The sequence below is a fragment of the Rhinoraja longicauda genome, chromosome 33, assembly GCF_053455715.1.
Source record: "Rhinoraja longicauda isolate Sanriku21f chromosome 33, sRhiLon1.1, whole genome shotgun sequence".
In the NCBI taxonomy this organism is placed as follows: domain Eukaryota; kingdom Metazoa; phylum Chordata; class Chondrichthyes; order Rajiformes; family Arhynchobatidae; genus Rhinoraja; species Rhinoraja longicauda.
Genome location: NC_135985.1, coordinates 24,478,313 through 24,498,705, shown reverse-complemented (window position 1 = coordinate 24,498,705; position 20,393 = coordinate 24,478,313). Strand labels below are relative to the sequence as shown.

General features: G+C 42.3%; 1 protein-coding gene across 1 annotated transcript in view; it reads left to right on the top strand.

Annotated features, from left to right (window-relative positions):
* The window catches only part of fanci (FA complementation group I), a 93,900-nt gene that overhangs the window by 54,012 nt on the left and 19,495 nt on the right, over window positions 1-20,393 (top strand). The window contains exons 20-27 of the mRNA XM_078427197.1: window positions 1,698-1,799; window positions 3,720-3,899; window positions 5,606-5,727; window positions 11,052-11,213; window positions 12,414-12,593; window positions 13,378-13,544; window positions 17,117-17,196; window positions 17,377-17,493. Coding sequence (XP_078283323.1) covers window positions 1,698-1,799; window positions 3,720-3,899; window positions 5,606-5,727; window positions 11,052-11,213; window positions 12,414-12,593; window positions 13,378-13,544; window positions 17,117-17,196; window positions 17,377-17,493 — 1,110 coding nt within the window. The remainder of the gene's footprint in view (window positions 1-1,697; window positions 1,800-3,719; window positions 3,900-5,605; window positions 5,728-11,051; window positions 11,214-12,413; window positions 12,594-13,377; window positions 13,545-17,116; window positions 17,197-17,376; window positions 17,494-20,393) is intronic.

The following is a 20,393-nucleotide window of genomic DNA, read 5'->3' as shown; positions in this document are numbered from 1 at the left end:
AGATGAATTCTCAAAACAAATCTATGCTTATCACAGCCGTGTGCCAGTGTTTACTCGCCAGTTTTAGAGCCGACACTTGTTTATAATAATTACGTTTGGATCTTGTGATCAAGAGGGGAAATATTGGTGCTGAGGATGCACTTTCCAGATTAGATGCCCATTATCAGAAAGATATTCTGCATGAGCACATAGAACAGCAGAGGAACAGGCCCTTCGGCCCATTATATCCTTGCCGAACAAGGTAAATTAATCTCCTCTGACTGCACATGATCCATATTCCTCCATCCCCTGCATATCCATATGCCTATCCAAAAGCCTTTTAAATGGCAATATCGTTTATGCCTCTATCATCAATCCTGGCCGCACATTCCAGGCACACACCACTCTCTGTAATAAAAACCTTGCCCCCCACACATTTCCTTTCAACTGGACTTAAATCTATGCCCTCCAGTCTTAGACATTTCCGTCCTGGGAAAATGGTTCTGACTCTACAAATGCTTTTCATAATATGTATGTCTTTCAGACCTCTCCTCAGCCACCGATGCTCCAGAGAAAATAATCCATGTCTATCCAACCTCTCCTCATAACTCATATCCACTAATCCAGGCAGCATTCTGCAAATTGTGGGCACAAGGAACTGCAGATGCTGGTTTACAAAGTGCTGGAGTAAAAATGACAAAGATACTGCCTGAACCCCTGAGCTACTCCAGCACTATTTTTTTGGCATTCTGCTAAACCTTTACACCTCTCAAGTCTCCACATCCTTCCTGTAATGGGACGACCAGAACTGCACATAATTTCAATGGGCGAACAGAACAGCACCTAATGTGTACAAATTATGCACAAAATGTGAGAATTAGGCATGGGTTATATATAAAACAACTCCTACACCTTTTCAGTTAGCACTCTCCATTTAGGTGTTATCTGATTTAGATGTCATTAAAGGCTCTCTACATATTACTAATATAGAAAAAAAAGCACCAGCTATTGCACAAATGTTATTTATTTCTCCAATGCCCACTCCTTTTTGGTGTGAATTTCGTCAAAACTGTTTTATATTTATCCACACAGGCTGGGGTAGTTGAGTCTTTCAACATTTGCTTTGATTGCTGATCATAGGCCTGCTGATCTTAGATGGGATAATAGACTGAGAGAATTTGATCAATACCACATTTCGCACTCTAAAATTAAATATTTATTATTGGTTTAAAAAACGGATACCAAGTGCTGGAGTAATTCAGCGGGTCAAACAGCATCCCTGAAGATCATGGATAGGTGACGTTTCGGGTCAAGACCCTCTTCAGACTATTGCACAACTGTTACTTATTTTTCTTTTCCCATTCCCATTATTATTTTTCCAGTCTGAAGAAGGCTCCAAAGACGTACAGGTATGTAGGTTAATTGGCTGGGTAAATGTAAAAATTGTCCCTAGTGGGTGTAGGATAGTGTTAATGTGCGGGGATCGCTGGGCGGCACGGACTTGGAGGGCCGAAAAGGCCTGTTTCCGGCTGTATATATATGATATGATATGATATGATGATAAAGGTCCCGACCTGAAAGGTCACCTATTCGTGTTCTCCAAAGATGCTGCCTGACCGCTGAGTTATTCTAACATTTGTGTCTTTTGTAAAACAGCCTCTGCATTTCTTTCCATCTCCATTTATTGTTGTAATGTTGCCTTTTTGATCATCCCTTAGCTGAACCGATACTATGAACTGGAAGAAGACCTGCTTCCTCCGCTCAAGCTAGAGAGTTGCATCACCACTCAGGGAGGTCAGATCTACCTCCAAGAACCACTGGTAATCATATCATTTGCTCCTGTTTGATGATGTTGAACCCTGAAATGTAGATCAACAGATATTGTGCCCTCTGTGAGGTTAATGTCTATGAGAAGACTCAGAGTGCTGGAGTAACTCAGCGTGTCAGGCAGCATCTCAGTGGAACATGGAAAGGCGGCGTTTCAGGTTGGGACCCTACTTCAGTCTGAAGATGGATCCTTCTTTTGTAAACGAGCGTCTGCAGTTCCTTGATTCTATTAATTTTGATGAGGATGTGAGCCAAATCCACTTCGAACTCCTCTGGATCTATTTATTCACAAAATCCTGGAGTAACTCAGCAGGTCAGGCAGCATCTCAGGAGAGAAGGAATGGGTGACGTTTCGGGTCGAGACCCTTCTTCAGACTGATGTCAGGGGGGGCGGGACATGCCTGATCTATGCCTGATCCATCAATCTGCTCACTGGAATAATGGTTGGCATGCCATTCCATACACGTACCACCCTCTTCTTCAGAAAAAAGATGCTATGTATATAGAACAAGCTGCCAGAGGAATTGCGTGAGGCAGGTACAATAACATAAGATATTTGGGCAGATATACGAAAAGTTTGAAGGAACATGGGCCAACCGCATTGTAAATACGACTGGAAAGGTGGATATCTTTGTTCGCACAGACGAATTGGGCCAAAGAGCATGTTTCCATGCTGTATGATTTTGACTGGATGACAAGTTTTAATTGATTGAAAGATCCAACAAGGAAACAGGCCCTTTGACCCACCAAGTCCATGCCAATCAGTTACTCCAGCATTTTGTGTCATTTTATGGAAATAGGCTTTTCGTTTCAGCCTTCCCATAGTGATCAGGGTGCCTATCTGAGAGCTAGCCCTATTTGCCTGCCCTGCTCTATGCTTTTACAACTTGGACTGTCCACAGTAGGCACCTCAAGGCACCCCCAGAGCAATGTCATCAATGTTGCCTCTTTAAAATCCTCCACATTCACTTGAACAAGTAAACCGTTTTGTGTCTTCTCCCAGGCCAAGATCTCCAGCACTGAGGCCCTGGTTATTCCCAGTTGACTACACTGAGCAGGGCCTAACATGTTTGTCTGCAAGCCTAATGTCGGACTCGCACAGCAGGAATTCTCCTTCAAACTCTAGACAGACACAGAAAAAGATTCAAGCGTGTGCTTAAAGCTTCCTTCAAGAAATACAACGTCCCCACTTGATCCCGTTAACCTCTGGTCCTGACACTCAAAGGAAAGAAGGAGCATTGGATATGGTATTGAGAATCTTGTGTCCAAGCATTAGGAGCATGCAGAGAGCCCACGTAAGCAGTGGAATTGGCGCATCCATCTCAAACTACTCATCCACCTAAAGAACAAAGTGCTAAAGTAACTTGGGAGGCAGGGCAGCATCTGTGGGGGGACATACAGATGACATGATGGAACGGGTCTCCTCTTCAGACAAATGATGCCTGGCCTGGTTGAGTTCCATCAGTATGTTGTTTTGTGCTCAAGATTGTAGCGTATCTCTACTTATCTACCTAATCAGCCACCATCTGTGGAGTTGATGTGGTTCCCACATTGGCCTCTTGAGCCATAAACCAGAGACTGAACATCAAACTTTCATGGCGTGTCGCTGATGGACTATGAAAAAATGGCTTTGCATCTAATCACTACATCATCCAGCATTTATGCATCAACTTTAACGTAGACAATGCTGTTTGACATACTCCTAAGAATGTTACTAGTCAGAACCAGGCTCCGGGCCACACCAGGACTGGTGAGGAAAACCCGCTCATAATTTCACATCATTTAGGATTTTTCTCTGAATTGTGATTATGGAGCTCTATGCATTCAGTTTCTGTTGTGACGTTTTAAATGATTTTCTTCAGTTTCTGTGTCTATATTAATTATGCGATTCTTATGTTTTTCGTCTGGCACAGGCACACCTTCTGAGCTGTATTCAGAACTGCTTGGCCTGGTATAAACAGTCTATATTACAGGGGAGTAATGACAATGATGATGAGGAGGACAATGAGGATAGTTTTCAACGTGATTTGGAGGAGCAATTGGACTCAATAACTCGAAGAATGATTAAAAGTGAACTGGAAGACTTTGAACTGGTAATTACTTTTAAGTTTTACCTATATCTCACTTAGTTCATCTTTACATTACTTTAAAGGATGTTTGTGCGATGCCTCTTTGGGCTACAGCAGGTTATTTCTTAGTATCATTGTGCAAATAAATGTTAAAATAACCACTTTACTCGATTCTGTTTATTTTTCCTGGAAAACTTACAATTTTATGAATGTATTTCTGTCATGGAGGGATAACCCCATATTTGGAGGCTGTGACTCCAGGTTCTGGATCCAGTCAAAGGAAATATTATGTTTCCATCTCTTCTGTCAAATCCCTGCAGAATTTTGTATATTTCACTGAGATCATCAATCATTCTTTTAAAATGTAGACCTGTAAACTCAATGTCACAACATCCCGGTCTGCGAATCTTCATTGTATTCCCTGTTCCACGAGTTTCCTGAGGTAGACAGACTAGACCTGCGCACAAAGCAACTGGAGCAAAGTATCTCTGCTCTTGTGCGGTAAAAGCCAATGTACCACTTGCTTTCAAAATGTTTGCTGAACCCACATATTATTGTAATTCATGTACAAGAACACCTCTCAGTCCCTCAGAGCACCAATGCCTTCCCCTCTCTCTCTGTTTTTAAAAAGTATTAACTAGAACATAAGTTAAATTAACATTGGCTTAAGTTATTCCAAATTGATTGCAATGGAGACGGTTCCAGGCCTTGTAGCTTCTGAACTAGTGAATTCTGCCAGTTTTGTGAATAGCTGTTATTTCATAAACAGCACAGTTCAAATTTTGAAATTATTCTGAATTTCATTATTGAAATTTATTCATTTCCAATTTGTTTCATTAATTCTATTATTATAAACATTTTGACCATGACTCACCATAATCTGTTCAACCTTGGTGAATTGAACCCAAGTTTACCCAATCATTTTATTTCCAATATCAATCTTGATAAGTCAGCATTGGGCTTTCAAGATTTTATCGAAGTTCATCGAAGCTTTTATAGTTCCCCGCAATCTTTTTTGGGATGACGCAATGGCACAGCGGTAGAGTTGCTGCCTTACCGTGCCAGAGACCCAGGTTCAACCCTGACTACGAGTGCTGTCTGTATGGAGTTAGTACGTTCTCCCTGTGACCATGTGGGTTTTCTCTGGGTGCTCTGGTTTCCTCCCACACCAGAGACATGCAGGATTGTAGGTTAATTTGCCTCAGTAAATTGTCTCTAGTGTGTAGGGCAGAACTAATGTGAACGGGTGATGATCAGTGTGGATTTGGTGGGCCGAAGGGGCTGTTTCCGTGCTGTATCTCTAAACTAAACTAAAATCTAATGGAGTTATATGCATGGGCTTCTGAGGCTTTTGTTTATCGGTTATCCCCAGAACTTGAGTTTCACTCTTGTCAACCTTTCAACCAACATGCATTAATATTTGAATTGTAGTGGACATTATCTGTCTAATTATTTAATTAGTCTCTCCATTTATAGGTTCTGCTCTCCAGTTTTTAATCATTTACAAAATCAGATACATGCCCTCCATGATAGTAAATCTAATCCATCTACATTTTTGGGGAATCATGGTTGTCATTACATCTAATCTGAGAATTCTATGCCAGTGCAGTGTTTTCATTTTGCGACCAACTTCCTATTCATGCCATGTGGCTGCCTCCAATTCTATGCCTGAATATTATTTATTGTGCAAAATCTTCTCTTGTTGTCTTCCTCCCCCACCCTTCTTTTAGGACAAATCAGCAGATTTTTCACTGACGTCCAATGTTGGTATCAAAAATAATATCTATGCTGTCCTGGTAATGGGAGTCTTTGAAGTGCTGATAGAGTACAACTTTATAACCAGCAACTACAGGTATGCCAATGAAGTAATAGTGATTATACATAATATTCAACCATATATCTTTAAAATCCATCTGAACTAGTGGGCCAGACATGGTGACAACTTGCCTTAAGATCATTACACAAGACGACAGTACTCCTTGTACAGAGCATTGACAATATTAACTTAGGTTATGTTAACAAGTCCTGAAAGTGACCTTGAAGAATTAGTGAATTTCTTCTGAAGCAAGGTTAGTTCCCTGATATCTACTGAAAGACTTTGAAGTTAGAATGCTCTTTTCCTGTTTGTATTTTTTTTTACAAATTGTAAATGGGTGGTTTTGTTTAAAAAAAATTGTTTAGAACATAAAACAGTGCAGGACAAGAACAGGCCCTTAGGTCTACAATGTCTTTGCTGAACATGATTCTAAGACCAACGCTTGTCCACCTGCACAAAATAGGGAGTGGGGGAGTGGGGAGGAGAGGAGGGGGGAGTGGGGGCAGGGGAGTGGGGGGGGAAGTAGGGGTGGGGGGAGGGGGAAGTGGGGATGGGGTAGGGGGTATGAAGTGGGTGAGTGGGGGGGAGGAGGGAGGATAAGGGGATTGAGTGGGGGGGGGGGGTGAGGGTGCTAGACCAATACAGGAGAGCCTTTGGGTCCACTGCTCGCTCTGGCTGCAGCGCTGGCGCAGTGGGGCCGAGGTCAGTGGCACCCTCTCCCCTTCCCTGTCCCCCCTCTATTAGGAATGGGCCCAACGGGTCCACTTGGTCTCGTCTCCTTTAATCCTCTCACCTTAAAGCTACGCCCACTAGTATTTGACCTTTCCATCTTTATAGTTGAAAATATTCAGAAAATATGAAATTTATGTTTGGAAGCTCTCAATAGTTTAAATAGTTTTAAAATCCATAAGAATTCATGTTTTGGTGATGAGTTGTCATTTTGTGGTTATGAACTGATGTATACACTGCAATAGGGATGGGGAAAATTGACCAAATCTTTCACACTTTATAGCAACCTTCGTGACGGCCATTGTGAATGGGATTATAACATAAAGTGATGGAGAAACTCAATGGGTCAGGCAGCATCTGTGGAGGAAATGTTTTGGGTTAGGACTGTTCTTCAGACTGTCCACTCTCTCCTCAGATGCTGCCTGACCTGCTGAGTTCCTCAAGCACTGTGTATTTTGCTCAGGATTCCTTTCATTTTTTTTGTCTCCATGGATGAGTACAATTAGACTTGACTTAGTTTTCCCCAAGCAATATTGCCTGCCTGCACCTCCAAGGTGGCGTCAGTAATGGCTGCCTCGTCAACAGTCTGTATGTCCTTTCCTTCTTTGTGTCTGTTTTGTATGTGTTAAATTATGTTTTTATTGTTCTTTAGCTTGTTTTATGTTTTATAGGAAGTGTCGGCGCTGTGCAACAGCTGCGGCTCGCCTGCAGTCCGTTTGTCTTTTGTGCTTTTTGTTGTTTTTTTGTCTTAATTGTAGTGTTTAGATGTGATGTAGTGTTTTTTTGTGGTTGTGTGCTATCTGTGTGTGTGTGGGGGGGGGAACTATAAAAATTGTCTCTTTCGTACGGAGACGCAACCTTTTTTCTGGGCCGTGTCTCCGTTCCCGCTGCGGCCTACCATCGGCCAAACACCTGGAGCTGGCGGCCTCCAGCTGGGACCACCTGGGGCTCTGGTTCACAGAGCCCGCAGACTATACTCATCACCTGCGGAGCTGGCTGCCTTCGGAGGCTGTGGTGGCGCTGCGAGTGTGACTGCGACTCGCCTTCGGAGGCTCCGGAGATCGACCGGGAGCTCCATCGCGGGAGCCTGCGGACTTACCATCACGGAGTTCGCGATCCCTGTCGGGGGTCATCTTTGGAGCTCCAACCGTGGGAGCCTGTGGGACTTTAACATCGCAGAGCCCGCGGTCTCTGGTTGGAGACCGACTTTGGGGACTCCAAGCCGCAGGAGTTTTGACCATCCAGACGTGGGAGTTTCGATTGCCCCGATGCAGGAGTTTCGATGGCCCCGACGCAGGAGTTTCGATTGCCCCGACGCGGGAGTTTCGATTGCCCCAATGCGGGAGTTTCGATTGCCCCGACATGGGAGTTTCGATTGCCCCGACAGGGGAGTTTCGACTGCCGGCTGCGGGAGCTTCGATCGCCTTGACTGAGGATGGTTCGACTGCCCCAACAGGGGGAGAATAAAGAGGAAGGAGATTGGACCTTATTGCCTTCCATCACATTGAGGAACATGGGGAATCCGCTGTGGTGGATGTTTATGTTAACTTTTATGTAGTTGTGTGTCTTGTTGCTTTTGTTTGGTATGGCTGTATGGTAATTTGAATTTCACTGTACTTTAATTGGTATATGTGACAATAAACTGAACTAGGATCATGTATATAGTACAAGTACATGGTACTGTTGAAATTGTACTATTGATGACTTGCTGCACTTGGAGAAATAATAGGAAGAAAAACTAAAGGAGATGAATGTATTTATCTGTTTGAAGCAAACTTTTTTCTGGAGCTTCAACAATTATTTCAAACCTACACTATAGACGTTGAAGTAAAATTAGAAAGCAAAATTACAGGTACCTCATGGTGTGTAGAAATTCTGATGCACAAAATCTGAGTTTTTTTCAGTGCTAAGATTTTCCTGTAGTTAAATTATAATTTCTGGACCAAACCTGGCCATTTAAGAAATTTGACCTTCTGCTGTGATCTGAACGCATTGACAATGCATTTTAGATGTCAGATGCATACATAAACACCAACATTTTCCTTTTAAAATTTATATTTGGAAAGGAAATATAATTTAATCCATGTGGTTCTCAGAACATTTATACTTTTGCATTCTCAGACCATTAAGCACAATTTAATAGATTTATAGATTGTGCAGCAATATATATTTTTTTACTTAATGCCTTGAAGTCAACATAGCAATAGACAATAAACAATATGTGCAGGGGTAGGCCATTCGGCCCTTCGAGCCAGCACCGCCATTCAATGTGATCATGGCTGATCATTCACAATCAGTACCCCGTTCCTGCCTTCTCCCCATACCCCCTGACTCCGCTATCATTAAAAGCTCTATCTAGCTCTCTCTTGAAAGCATGACAGATGTCCTTTAATTTATTCTTTTTCTTCCTTACATCTCCTTTGAGCTCCATTATTTAAATGAACCATCATAATGCCCTGATTTGTGGCCCCTTTCACCAACATCCTTCCCTCCCCTGCCTCATCCACCTACAACTTGCCTGAAAATCTGATCCACGGCTCCACTCACCTCCCAGGCACCTAAAATAATGAAAGGTAGACACAAAATGCAGGAGTAACTCAGCGGGACAGGCAGCATCTCTGGAGAGAAGGAATGGGTGACGTTTTGGGTCGAGACCCTTCTTCAGGGTCTCAACCCGAAACGTCGCCCATTCCTTCGCTCCAGAGATGCTGCCTGTCCTGCTGAGTTACTCCTGCATTTTGTGTCTACCTTCGATTTAAACCAGCATTTGCAGTTCTTTCCTATACTTAAAACAATGATCTGACTCCCAACTACGAGATCCAACTACTTTCTTTCCGTTCGACACCCACTCCTGAACATCTTTAGCTTTGCCTGTTGCTTTTCTTTGTGTGTCCTGCAATGGAGCAATAGTTTAAATTTTTTTAGTTTAGTGATACAGCGCGGAAACAGGCCCTTCGGCCCACCGGGTCCGCGCTGACCAGCGATCCCCGCACATTACCACAATCCCACACACACTAGGGACGATTTTTACATTTACCAAGTCAATTAACCTACGTCTTTGGAATGTGGGAGGAAACCGAAGATCTTGGAGAAAACCCATGCAGGTCACGGGGAGAACGTACAAACTCCGTACAGACAACACCCCTTAGTCAGGATCGAACCCGGGTCTCTGGCGCTGCATTTGCTGCATGGAAAATGTGTGAACGGGCACAAATAAGACCATAAAACATAGGAATAGAATAAGGCCTCTTGGCTCATCAAGTCTATTCTGCCATTCCATCATGGCTGATCCAGTTTGCTCTCTCAACCCAATCCTTCTGCCTTCTTCCTACAACCTTTGACATCCTTACTAATCAAGACCCTATTAAACTACGCTTTAAAAATACCCAATGACAGCCTCCACAGCTGTTTGATTCACCACCCTCTGGCTAAAGAAATTCCTCATTTCCATTCTAAAAGTACGTCCTTTTATTCTGAGGCTGTGCCCTCTGGTTTGAGACTCCCCCATTACTGCAAACATCTTTTCCACATCCATTCTATCCAGGCCTTTCGGTAGGTTATTATTCAGTAGGTTAACAGGCCCAGAGCCATTAATCGCTCCTCATACGTATCCCAGTCATCCCCAGTATCATTCTCATAAACCTACTCCCTCCAGCGCCAGCACATCTTTCTTTGATATGGGGCCCTAAACTGCTCGCAATATTCCAAATGTGGCCTGCCCTGCACCATGTATTACATCCTCAGTATTACATCCTTGCTTTTAAATTGTCGTCCCCTGAAAATGAATGTTAGCATTGCATTTGCCTTCCTTACCACCAACTCAACCTACAAATTGACCTTTTGGGAATCCTGCACCAGCAGTTACAAGACCCTTTGCACAGCTGATTTCGGAATCCTCTCGCCATTTAGAAAATAGTCTACGCCTTTATTCCTTCTACCAAAGTGCATGACTGTATACTTTGGTACGCTGTATTCCATTCGCCACTTCTTTGTCTACTCTCCCAATCTGTCCAGTCCTTCTGCAGAGTCCCTTTTCCTCAACAGTACCTGCTCTTCCACCTATTTTCTTATCGTCTGCAAACCTGGCCACAAAGCCATCACTTCCACTATCCAGATCATCAACTTATTAACAAGTAGTGGACCCAACACACGCCTTCGGAGGACCACTATTCACCGGCATCCAACTAGAAAAGGCCCCCATATTCCCACCCTTTGCCTTTTGCCAGTCAGCCAATCTTCTCTCCGTGCCAGTACTTTTAATACCGTAACAGCCTCTCTTGCGACACCTTATGAAAGGCCTTCTGAAAATCCAAGTAAACAACATCCACTGACTCTCCTTTTTCTATCCTGCTTATTGATTCCTCAAAAAATTCCAACAGATTTGTCAGGCAAGATCTCCCCTTAAAACCATGCTGACTTCAGCCTATTTTATCATGTGCTTAAATCCTTCAAATTCAGGGAATACTGACTAAAAAGACAAACCATATACCAAAAGAGTTGTTAGTGCACTACACAACAATGAATTAGTGTGCCATTTAATTTTTTCAGTAAATTATTTTATTGTTTTCTGGATCTTATAAATAAACATCTCATCATAAGATACTAAGATTTTTTTAATCGTCTTCTTGTAGTACAAGCCGATTTGAAGATGTCATAAGTCTCTTCAACCGTTATCACAAACTTTCTGAACTTCTGAAAGAGAAATCTGGAAAAGGCAAATCCCTCTCATCCAATAAAACAAAGAGCCTCCTAACCTTCAGTTTCGTATCCAGCTTGCTGACTGCACTTTTCAGGTAACGTTGATCTTTGTAGTGACCCTCCAATGTAGAAGTACTGCTTCTGCTGGCATACTTGTGTGTGAATGAGAATTTACCATGCTGTGGAAGGATGCACTTTCTGCTGTGTTCTGTGCTCGCATTAATACAGAAACTGATGCTGGGGGAATGAAATGTTAGCTATGCAATGCTAACATTATTTCGAGAGGACTAGAATATACTGTAAAAACAAGGATGTAATGCTGATGCATTATAAGGGACTGGTCAGACTGCATTTGGAGTATTGTGAGCAGTTTTGGGTCCCATATCTGAGGAAGGAGAGGGTCCAGAGAACGATCCCAGGGATGATTGGGTTAATATATGATGAGCGTTTGACAGCATTGGGCCTGTACTCACTGGAGTTTAGAAAGATGAGGTGGGACCTCATTGAAACTTATTGTGAAAGGCCTGGATAGTGGATTTGGAGAGAATTATTGCACTAGTGAGTGAGTCTAGGACCAGAGGCCATAGCCTCAGAATAAAAGGACGTAACTTTAGATAGGAGATGAGGAAGAATTTCTTTAGTCAGAGGGTGGTGAATCTGTGGAAGTCATTGCCACAGAAGGCTATGGAGGCCTTTTGATTTTTGACTATGGAGATTTTTGATTGGGTGTCGGGTTATGGAGAGTAGGTAGGAGAATGGGGTTGAGAGGGAATGATAGATCAACCATGATTGAATGGCGGAGTGGACTTGATGGACCGAATGGCCTAATTATGCTCCTATACTGAAATCCAGCTCAGTTTTACGTTCTCTCCACTCACCCACAAGTACCAGGATCAATTCTAGGAATCCAACATATTTATTTATTGAGAGCACCCAATTCAACATTCAGTGAGCATTTATCATCAAACGTTTATGACTGCAAGAATAATGGTAAAGGAAAAAGCTTTCACTTGCTAGTCCATTTGGTATTGTGTTTATTTGTTTTAAAGCTCCTGTTATGTTCATTATTTGCTGACGTTTATCCAGAATAAGGAATATTGGGATAGGAGTGAGCTGTTTCATCATTCACCTAGATTAGGAATGATTCGAATATTTAACTTTCTTTGTAATATATCTCTTGGAACCGTTAACTACTTTAAAAAAAAATTGGGATCCCAGTCACAAAAAAAGATAAATTGTCTGCACGTACCAAAGATTAGATATTATAATTTTCTAAAAATGATAATTTATTTTAGAGATAATGCACAGAGCCACGAGGAGAGTTTGTCTATTCTGCGGTCTAACAACGAGTTCATGCGTTATACTGTAAACATGGCTCTGCAGAAAATACAGCAACTTGAGGAGACTGGACACGCAGATGGACCAGATGGGCAAAACATCGAGAGAACATTTAAATATCTCTGTGACATTACTCGGTAAGACGTTATCAATCCATATCCACAGAATCCGGTACTCTTGCACTTTTTTTCCCGATAGATGCTTGCATAATTATCTTTGACTTTTACCAGCAGTTAAAAAAAAAGCTTTTAGCGCTAAATACATACTGAACTTTCTTTTTCATTTATTATATTGTTGACAGAGTACTATGTTTACATATTATGTTGTGCTGCTGCAAGTTTAGTTTAGTCTAGAGATACAGCCTGGAAACAGGCCTTTAGGCCCACCGAGTCCGCAAGGACCAACGATCCCCGCACATTAATGCGATCCTACACACACTAGGGACAATTTTACATTTATACCAAGATAATTAGCCTACAAACCTGTACGTCTTTGTAGTGTGTGAGGAAGCTCTCGTAGTTGGGATTCAACCCGGGTCTATGGTGCTGGAAGCACTATTAAGGCAGCAACTCTACCGCTGCACCATGTCACCCTGTAAGAATTTCATTGTTCTATTCGGGAGTTATGACAATAAAACGCTCATGATTCTTGACATGAAATATCTTGTTTTATTGAGAATTTAACTGTATTTTTTAATTGTCTAATACTTAAGTATCAAAATACCTGAATGTGTAAATTTGTAGACACAAAATGCTGGAATAACTCAGTGGGTCAGGCAGCATCTCTGAAGAAAGGAATAGGTGACGTTTTGGGTCGAGACCCTTGTGTAAATTTGTAATTGGTTTCAATGAACTCTAGGTTTCTGATGCAGAGGACTAATGTGATGTCTGTGGTTACCAATATTTATTTACTGCACGGCAGGGTGCTGCTATGGAGATATACGTCAATTCCATCAGCAGTGGAAGAATCTGGGAAGAAAGAGAAAGGAAGAACCATATCATTACTATGTTTAGAGGGATTACTGCGCATATTTAACACTATCCAACATCGATATCAAAACAAGATTCAACAATTCTTCAGTGCAATAGGTTAGTAGGCATCACCATAATTTATATTGCCTGAGACAAACTTTAAGAGTTATGAAACAGTAATATCACATGGGTTGCTATCTATCTAATGGAGGTTCTAAGCAATGTGAGAGACAGATTGGATCTGACAGGTGAGGATATCATCGGTCCATAAAATCCAGTCAGGTGTTGGAATCTTCTTAATGAACTAACACATGTACACTACTTCAGGATATTGAATTTAATATTATTCAGCAGAATAATAGAACAAGCAAATTAGTTCCCATAATGGAGTCTCTTCATGACTTTATAATGGGAACTCATTCGTTTGTAGGCATGTTCATAAGTCAGTGATTCTTTCCCCAGGGACAACCTGTATACATGGATTTCCAAGTGTGGTACACATTTTTAACAATGATCATCGGGTTGATGGGCAACATTTAGCATGTTACAGCTTTGGCCCACTTAAGTCACCACTCTTCTGAGAACTTTTACATTTAGAGGAAAATGGTAACTGAATGCAGCAATGGGAAAATGTGCAAAAAATAAGACAGTATGTTTGCGATTGTACATTATATTTTGTTAAGTGATTCATTAATATTAAAATGTCTGATACAAATAAACAGAATGACCACTTGTTTCCACTTGGTTCAGCTCAAAAGTGTTCTTGTGTTTTGAAGGCTATGGGCTCAAGCAGGTCATGTGTTTGAGACTTCAATGCACTGTTGTGATATGGGGAGGTAACTTCTGTTCTTTCTGTCATTTCATCATTATGTACATTGAATAATTGTGCATGTCTGAGTGTGTGGTTTTGTGATTCCTAAATCACAAGTATAGTCTTATTTTTGCACATTGTCCCATTGCTGCATTTAAGTATAGTTTAGTTTAGAAATACATCGCAGCCCACCAAGTCCACACTGACCAGTGGTCCCTGCACATTAACACTATCTTACACACACTAGGGACGATTTACATTTATAGCTGTATGTCTTTGGAATGTGGGAGGAAACTGGATCACCCGGAGAAAACCCAAGTGGTCACTGGGAGAACGTACAAACTCCGTATAGACAATACCCAAGGTCGGGATCGAACCCGGATCTCTGGCTCCGTAAGGCAGCAACTCTACCGCTGTGCCACCGTGCTGCCCATGGTTACCATCAGTTACCATTTTCAGTTGTAAGTAAAAGTTCTCAGAAGAGTAAGTAAAAATTCTCAGAAGAGTAAATAAACATTCTCAGGAAAAGATGGGTCAAAGGTGTAACATGCTAAATGTTGCCCCTAAACCTGATGATCATTGTTGGGAATATGTAGCCTGCATCGTGAAAATCCATAAATACACGTTGTCCCTGGGTTACGAATTCCCAACTTTTGGACCTGCCTACACATGAACAAGTTTCTATAATATTAAATTCAAAAGTCTGATGTACATATGTGTGTTGGTTTCTACGAAATGCAAAACTTGTTTGGTATTGGACTATTATTATTATACTATAACCGAATGTACAGTAGATATACCGAAATACAGTGGAAAATCTTTGTTTTGTGCGCAATCCAATCCTGCAGATTGTACCGTATCTGTGTCCACTTCTAGTAAAAAGAAATTAATGTGCTTTTGATGCTATTGATTACAATATTGTGAAGGTAAGGTCACAATATCAAATAATTTTAGTGTATTTTCTGACGTGGATAAAATCCACTTATGGATTTTGTAAAAATGGAATCTGTTTGTTACTTGGCGACTCCCTGTATTTGATCAATTCAGTTCGATTGTTGTGCCAATTAGAAGTTTTATGGTAACCTGTGCACCTGAGTCTGATTAAAATGACCTGTTTGATATTGTCTGAAATTATTCAAAGGCATTTGTATTTTTTTCTGTTGATTGCTTTCCATTGACTTGTAATTCCATGTGAACTGTTTTTGTTTATGCTTGGTTGTCTCATGTTTAAGGATAGTCTTGTTTTTTTGTCTCATTATTTTGATTTATTTCCCCTTTACCTTTCTTTTTTAAGCCATCCTCACCCAGTTTACTAACTGACAAACAATGTTTAAAACAAAACATCCTTTCAGAGAGTCATAGAGTGATACAGTGTAGAAACAGGCCCTTCAGCCCAACTTGCCCACACCGGCCACCGATGTCCCGGCTACACTAGTCCCACTTGCCTGCGCTTGGTCCATATCCCTCCAAACCTGTCCTATCCAATCCATGTACCTGTCTAACTGTCTCAAACGATGGGATAGTCCCAGCCTCAACTACCTCCTCTGGCAGCATGTTGCATACACCCACTGCCCTTTGTGTGAAACTATAAATGTTTTTGTTTAGAGATACAGCGTGGAAACAGGCACTTCAGCCAATCGAGTCCGCGCTGACCAGCAATCAGGCATACACAAGTTCTATTCTACACATTAGAGACAATTTACAGAAGCCATTTAACCAACAGACCTGCACGTTTTTTGAATGTGGGAGGAAACCGGAGCACCCAGAGAAAACCCACGCGATCACAGGGAGAACATGAATAGTCTGTACAGACAGTACCCATAGACAAGATTAAACCCGGGGCTCCCACGCTACAAGGCAGCAACTCCACCATTGTGTCACTGTGCTGCCCCTTCAAGGAGTCCCGACCCGAAATGTTACCTATCCATGTTCTCCGGAGATATTGCCTGACCCACTGAGTTACTCCAGCACTTTATGTCCTTTACTATTTGATTTGATTGGATAGCATCCAATACAATAAGAAGCCTAAACGTGGTCATGGCGTGCGACCACAGAAACAGGCCCTTGAGCTGAAGTTCCATGCCGACCAAAATGCCGTGTACACTAGTCCCATTTACCTGTGTTTCATCACAATTCTTCATAAACCTTTTTCTATCGATGTTACTTGCCCGAATGGCTTTTAAAATATTTTAATTGTATCTGCCTCAACCACTTCCTTTGGCAACTCGTTCCATATACATACCTATGTTTGAGAATGAAGAATGTTATTGTGTCAGTGTAAAGGAAAGCTTGCTCGGTGTTGAACCTTTGGATAATTTGATGGAAAAAGTCTACATCTTTTTCGTCTACACCGTGGTGGCACGGTGGCGCAGCGGTAGAGTTGCTGCCTTACCGCGAATGCAGCGCCGGAGACTCAGGTTAGATCCTGACTGGGCGCCGTCTGTATGGAGTTTGTACGTTCTCCGCGTGACCTGCGTGGGTTTTCTCCGAGATCTTCGGTTTCCTCCCACACTCCAAAGAGGTACAGGTATGTAGGTTAATTGGCTGGGCAAATGTAAAAAATTGTCCCTAGTGTGTGTAGGATAGTGTTAGTGTGCGGGGATCGCTGGGCGGCGCGGACCCGGTGGGCCGAAGGGCCTGTTTCCGCGCTGTATCTCTAAATCTAAATCTTCTTTCCGGTATCTGGTCTGGAAATATTTGAAAGGGCATTATGAAGGCAGGTGTGCATCTGACTAGCATTTCAAGGAAGCTGGAGGTACTTGATGTTCCCTTCGGTTTCTTGAAGACTCGTTAATGAGAAGAGTTGTCAGCAGTGCTTGCTGTACACTAATCGTTTTGGATAGGAAGAAATGGAGAATAAAATGCATTTTACATTTAGATGTGACGAGTGATGGGGAGGAAGAGCAGGAGATCGTCAACATTACAGAGAAAGCAGCTTTCCACATCAGACAGTTTCAAGTAAGTCGCGCTGCTTTTAAATTAAGACCATTTATCTTCCTGTAGCATGGTTGTGCCCCTGCAACAATCTGTGGTAAATATATCATATTTATGGTTCTAATTGTGAGCGTGTGATTACCCTTTAATGTGAACAGCAAATGGAAAATAAAAAGATTTCTGTTCTGTTCCATTTGCTGTCAGAGATCCCTTGTGACACAGCTGAGTGGAGATGAAGAGGATTTTAACAGCAAGGAAGCACAGCTTTTAGTGAGCATACTGTCAACACTCTCTCGGCTATTAGAACCGACATCTGAACAAGTATGTAAACATTAAGTCTGACAGCTGTTTCCAGTTTCTCGCCAGTGAGCTTGAGAGTCGTACAAAAAGCACATTTCTATTTTCATTATTCTTTGTCATCACGGAGATGCATCTTACAAATAGGGAATGAAACGCTAACATGTCACATATAGTGCATCCAGAGGAAGCGATTTTCTCTATTTAACCTAATCTTAACATTCTGCATTAGTTGTGGGATAAGGAGAGTGATCTTGCAAATTTGTGAAGATTTTCTGTCTCCCACAGGAGCCAAACTAATAATCAAATCTAATTGCCCTATTAAGGCAATTGCAATTAAGAATGCAGTGTGCTATAGCTACACACTGCTGAGGAACTGGAATCAAATACCAAGCATGTTTTATGTAAGCCATATACATAATAGAGGAGTTTTAATTTCATCTTCCGGTTTGGTGTTAAATTCTGGAGTCTGGGGTGCATATTCACAGGATCGCCCAAAGAAAGTATTGTGTGTATGTTTTTCCAGAAATGACAAACCGTGTATGTTTTGGGTGTGGTTGAACATCACTATTGGGGCGGCACGGTGGCGCAGCGGTAGAGTTGTTGCCTTACAGTGCCAGAGACCCAGGCTCGATCCTGCCTATGGGTGCGGTCTGTAAGGAGTTTGTACATTCTCCCCGTGACCTGCGTGGGTGTTCTCCAAGATATCTGGTTTCCTCACACACTCCAAAGACATTCTGATTTGTAGGCTAATTGGCTTGGTAAGATTGTAAATTGTCCCAAATGTGTGTAGGATGGTGTTAGTGTGCGGGGATTGCTGGTCGGCGTGGGCTCAGTGGTCCGATGAGCCTCTTTTCGCGCTGTATCTCTAAACTTCATAAGTTCTAAAGCCATTTGACCCATCAAATCTACTCTGCCATTCAATCATGGCTGATCTATCTTTCCTCCTCAACCCCATTCTCCTGACTTCGCCCCATAACCCCTGACACCCTCACCAATCAAGAATCTGTCAATCTCTGCCTGAAAAATATTCATTGACTTGGCTGCGGCAATAAATTCCACCAATTCATTACCCTCTGAGTAAAGAAATGCCTTCTCATCTCCTTTCTAAAGGGACGTCCTTTTATACTGAGGCCATGGCCCCTGGTCCTAGAGTCCCACTAGGGGAACATCCTCTCCACATTCACTCTATCCATGCCTTTCACTATTCAGTAAGTTTCATTGAGATCCCCCTCATCCTTTTAATTGCCACAGCGAGTATAGGCCCAGTACCTTCATACTAAACTAAGAGAATCAGACTTTCTGTAATTGAGTACATATCATGAGAGAAGAGATATGTGACGAAAGAGTGCTTCATAGGTCAGGGCAGTGAGTACAAGAATCAGGATGCCATGATGCAGATTTAGAGGGCTTTGATTAGGCCGCATTTAAAGTATTGCCTGCAGTTCTGGTTGCCCCATTATAGGAAAAATACCGAGGCTTTGGAAAGAGCACAGAGGAGGTTTACCAGAATGATGCCTGGATAAGGAGGTATTAGCTACAGGGTAAGGTTGGACAGATGGATTGTTTTCTCTGGAATGCCAGAGGTTGTGACATAGATCGGCTTAGACGGTCACAATCTATTTTCTCTGGATGGAACAATCAAATACTAGAGGGCATAGCTTTAAGATGGGAGAAACGTTTAAAGGTGTTGTGCGGGGAAAGTTTTATGCACAGAGGGTGGTGTGCCTGAAAGGTGCTGCAGTGGGTGGTGGTTGAACCAGATTCATTAGTGCCATTTAAGAGGCTTGGTTAGGCATATGGATATGCCTAAGGGAGGGATTTATTCACAAAATGCTGGAGTAACTCAGCAGGTCAGGCAGCATCTCAGGAGAGAAGGAATGGGTGACGTTTCAGGTCGAGACCCTTCTTCAGACTGATGTCAGGGGGGGGCGGGACAAAGGAGGGATATAGGTGGAGACAGGAAGACAGTGGGAGATCTGGGGAGGGGAAGAGAGGGACAGAGGAACTATCTAAAGTTGGAGAAGTCAACGTTCATAATTGATGCGCTTGGCATCATGTTTGGCACAGACTTTGTGGGCCTAAGGGCCTGCTATTGTGCTGTACTGTTCTACGTACTAAGGTTGCTAATAAATTGACGAGTAACAGATTGTTTTCAGGCTCTTATATCTTCTCAATGGCAGGAGTGATGCTCTGCCCTAAGAAATTATTAAATGTCAATGGACATGATATGGTATTGGGGTGACACGGTCCATATTCCGAATTTATGTTTGCCTATAATGATAACATTAGGTTAATAAGGCTGCCATAGCCCTGGCTTTCAGCAGAATTTTCTGGATTAACCTTCCAAGACGAAAGCCCAATGGTATCTGAACAAAGTAGAAATGTGGGGTGAAACCAAAACGGTTCCATTTCATGTAGATCCTTGTGTACAGTAGGTACTCGTTTATAATGTATTGTTGGACCACGGCTCATGGGACATAAGAGCAAGCGAGGAGAACCGAGTAGACCGTGGTGCCCCTTGGGCCTTCTCAATCGTTCACAAAGATTGCAAAAGAGCGCCCACCAAACTTGCATTCCTGCCCATTTCCCATAGAAACATAGAAACATAGAAAATAGGTGCAGGAGTAGGCCATTCGGCCCTTCGAGCCTGCACCGCTATTCAATATGATCATGGCTGATCATTCAGCTCAGTAGCCTGTACCTGCCTTCTCTCCATACCCCCTGATCCCTTTAGCAAAAAGGGCCACATCTAACTCCCATGTGTTCTGTCTTTCCCCTTGGGTGTTTAAAGATATGTTGATCACATCAAATTTTCATATTACCTAACAACTTTCAGCCATTCGGTAAATCGAGTCTATGTCAGCTCTGGATCATCTTATAAATCTATCCCCCACTTACCCTCCCATCGCACGTGCCCATTA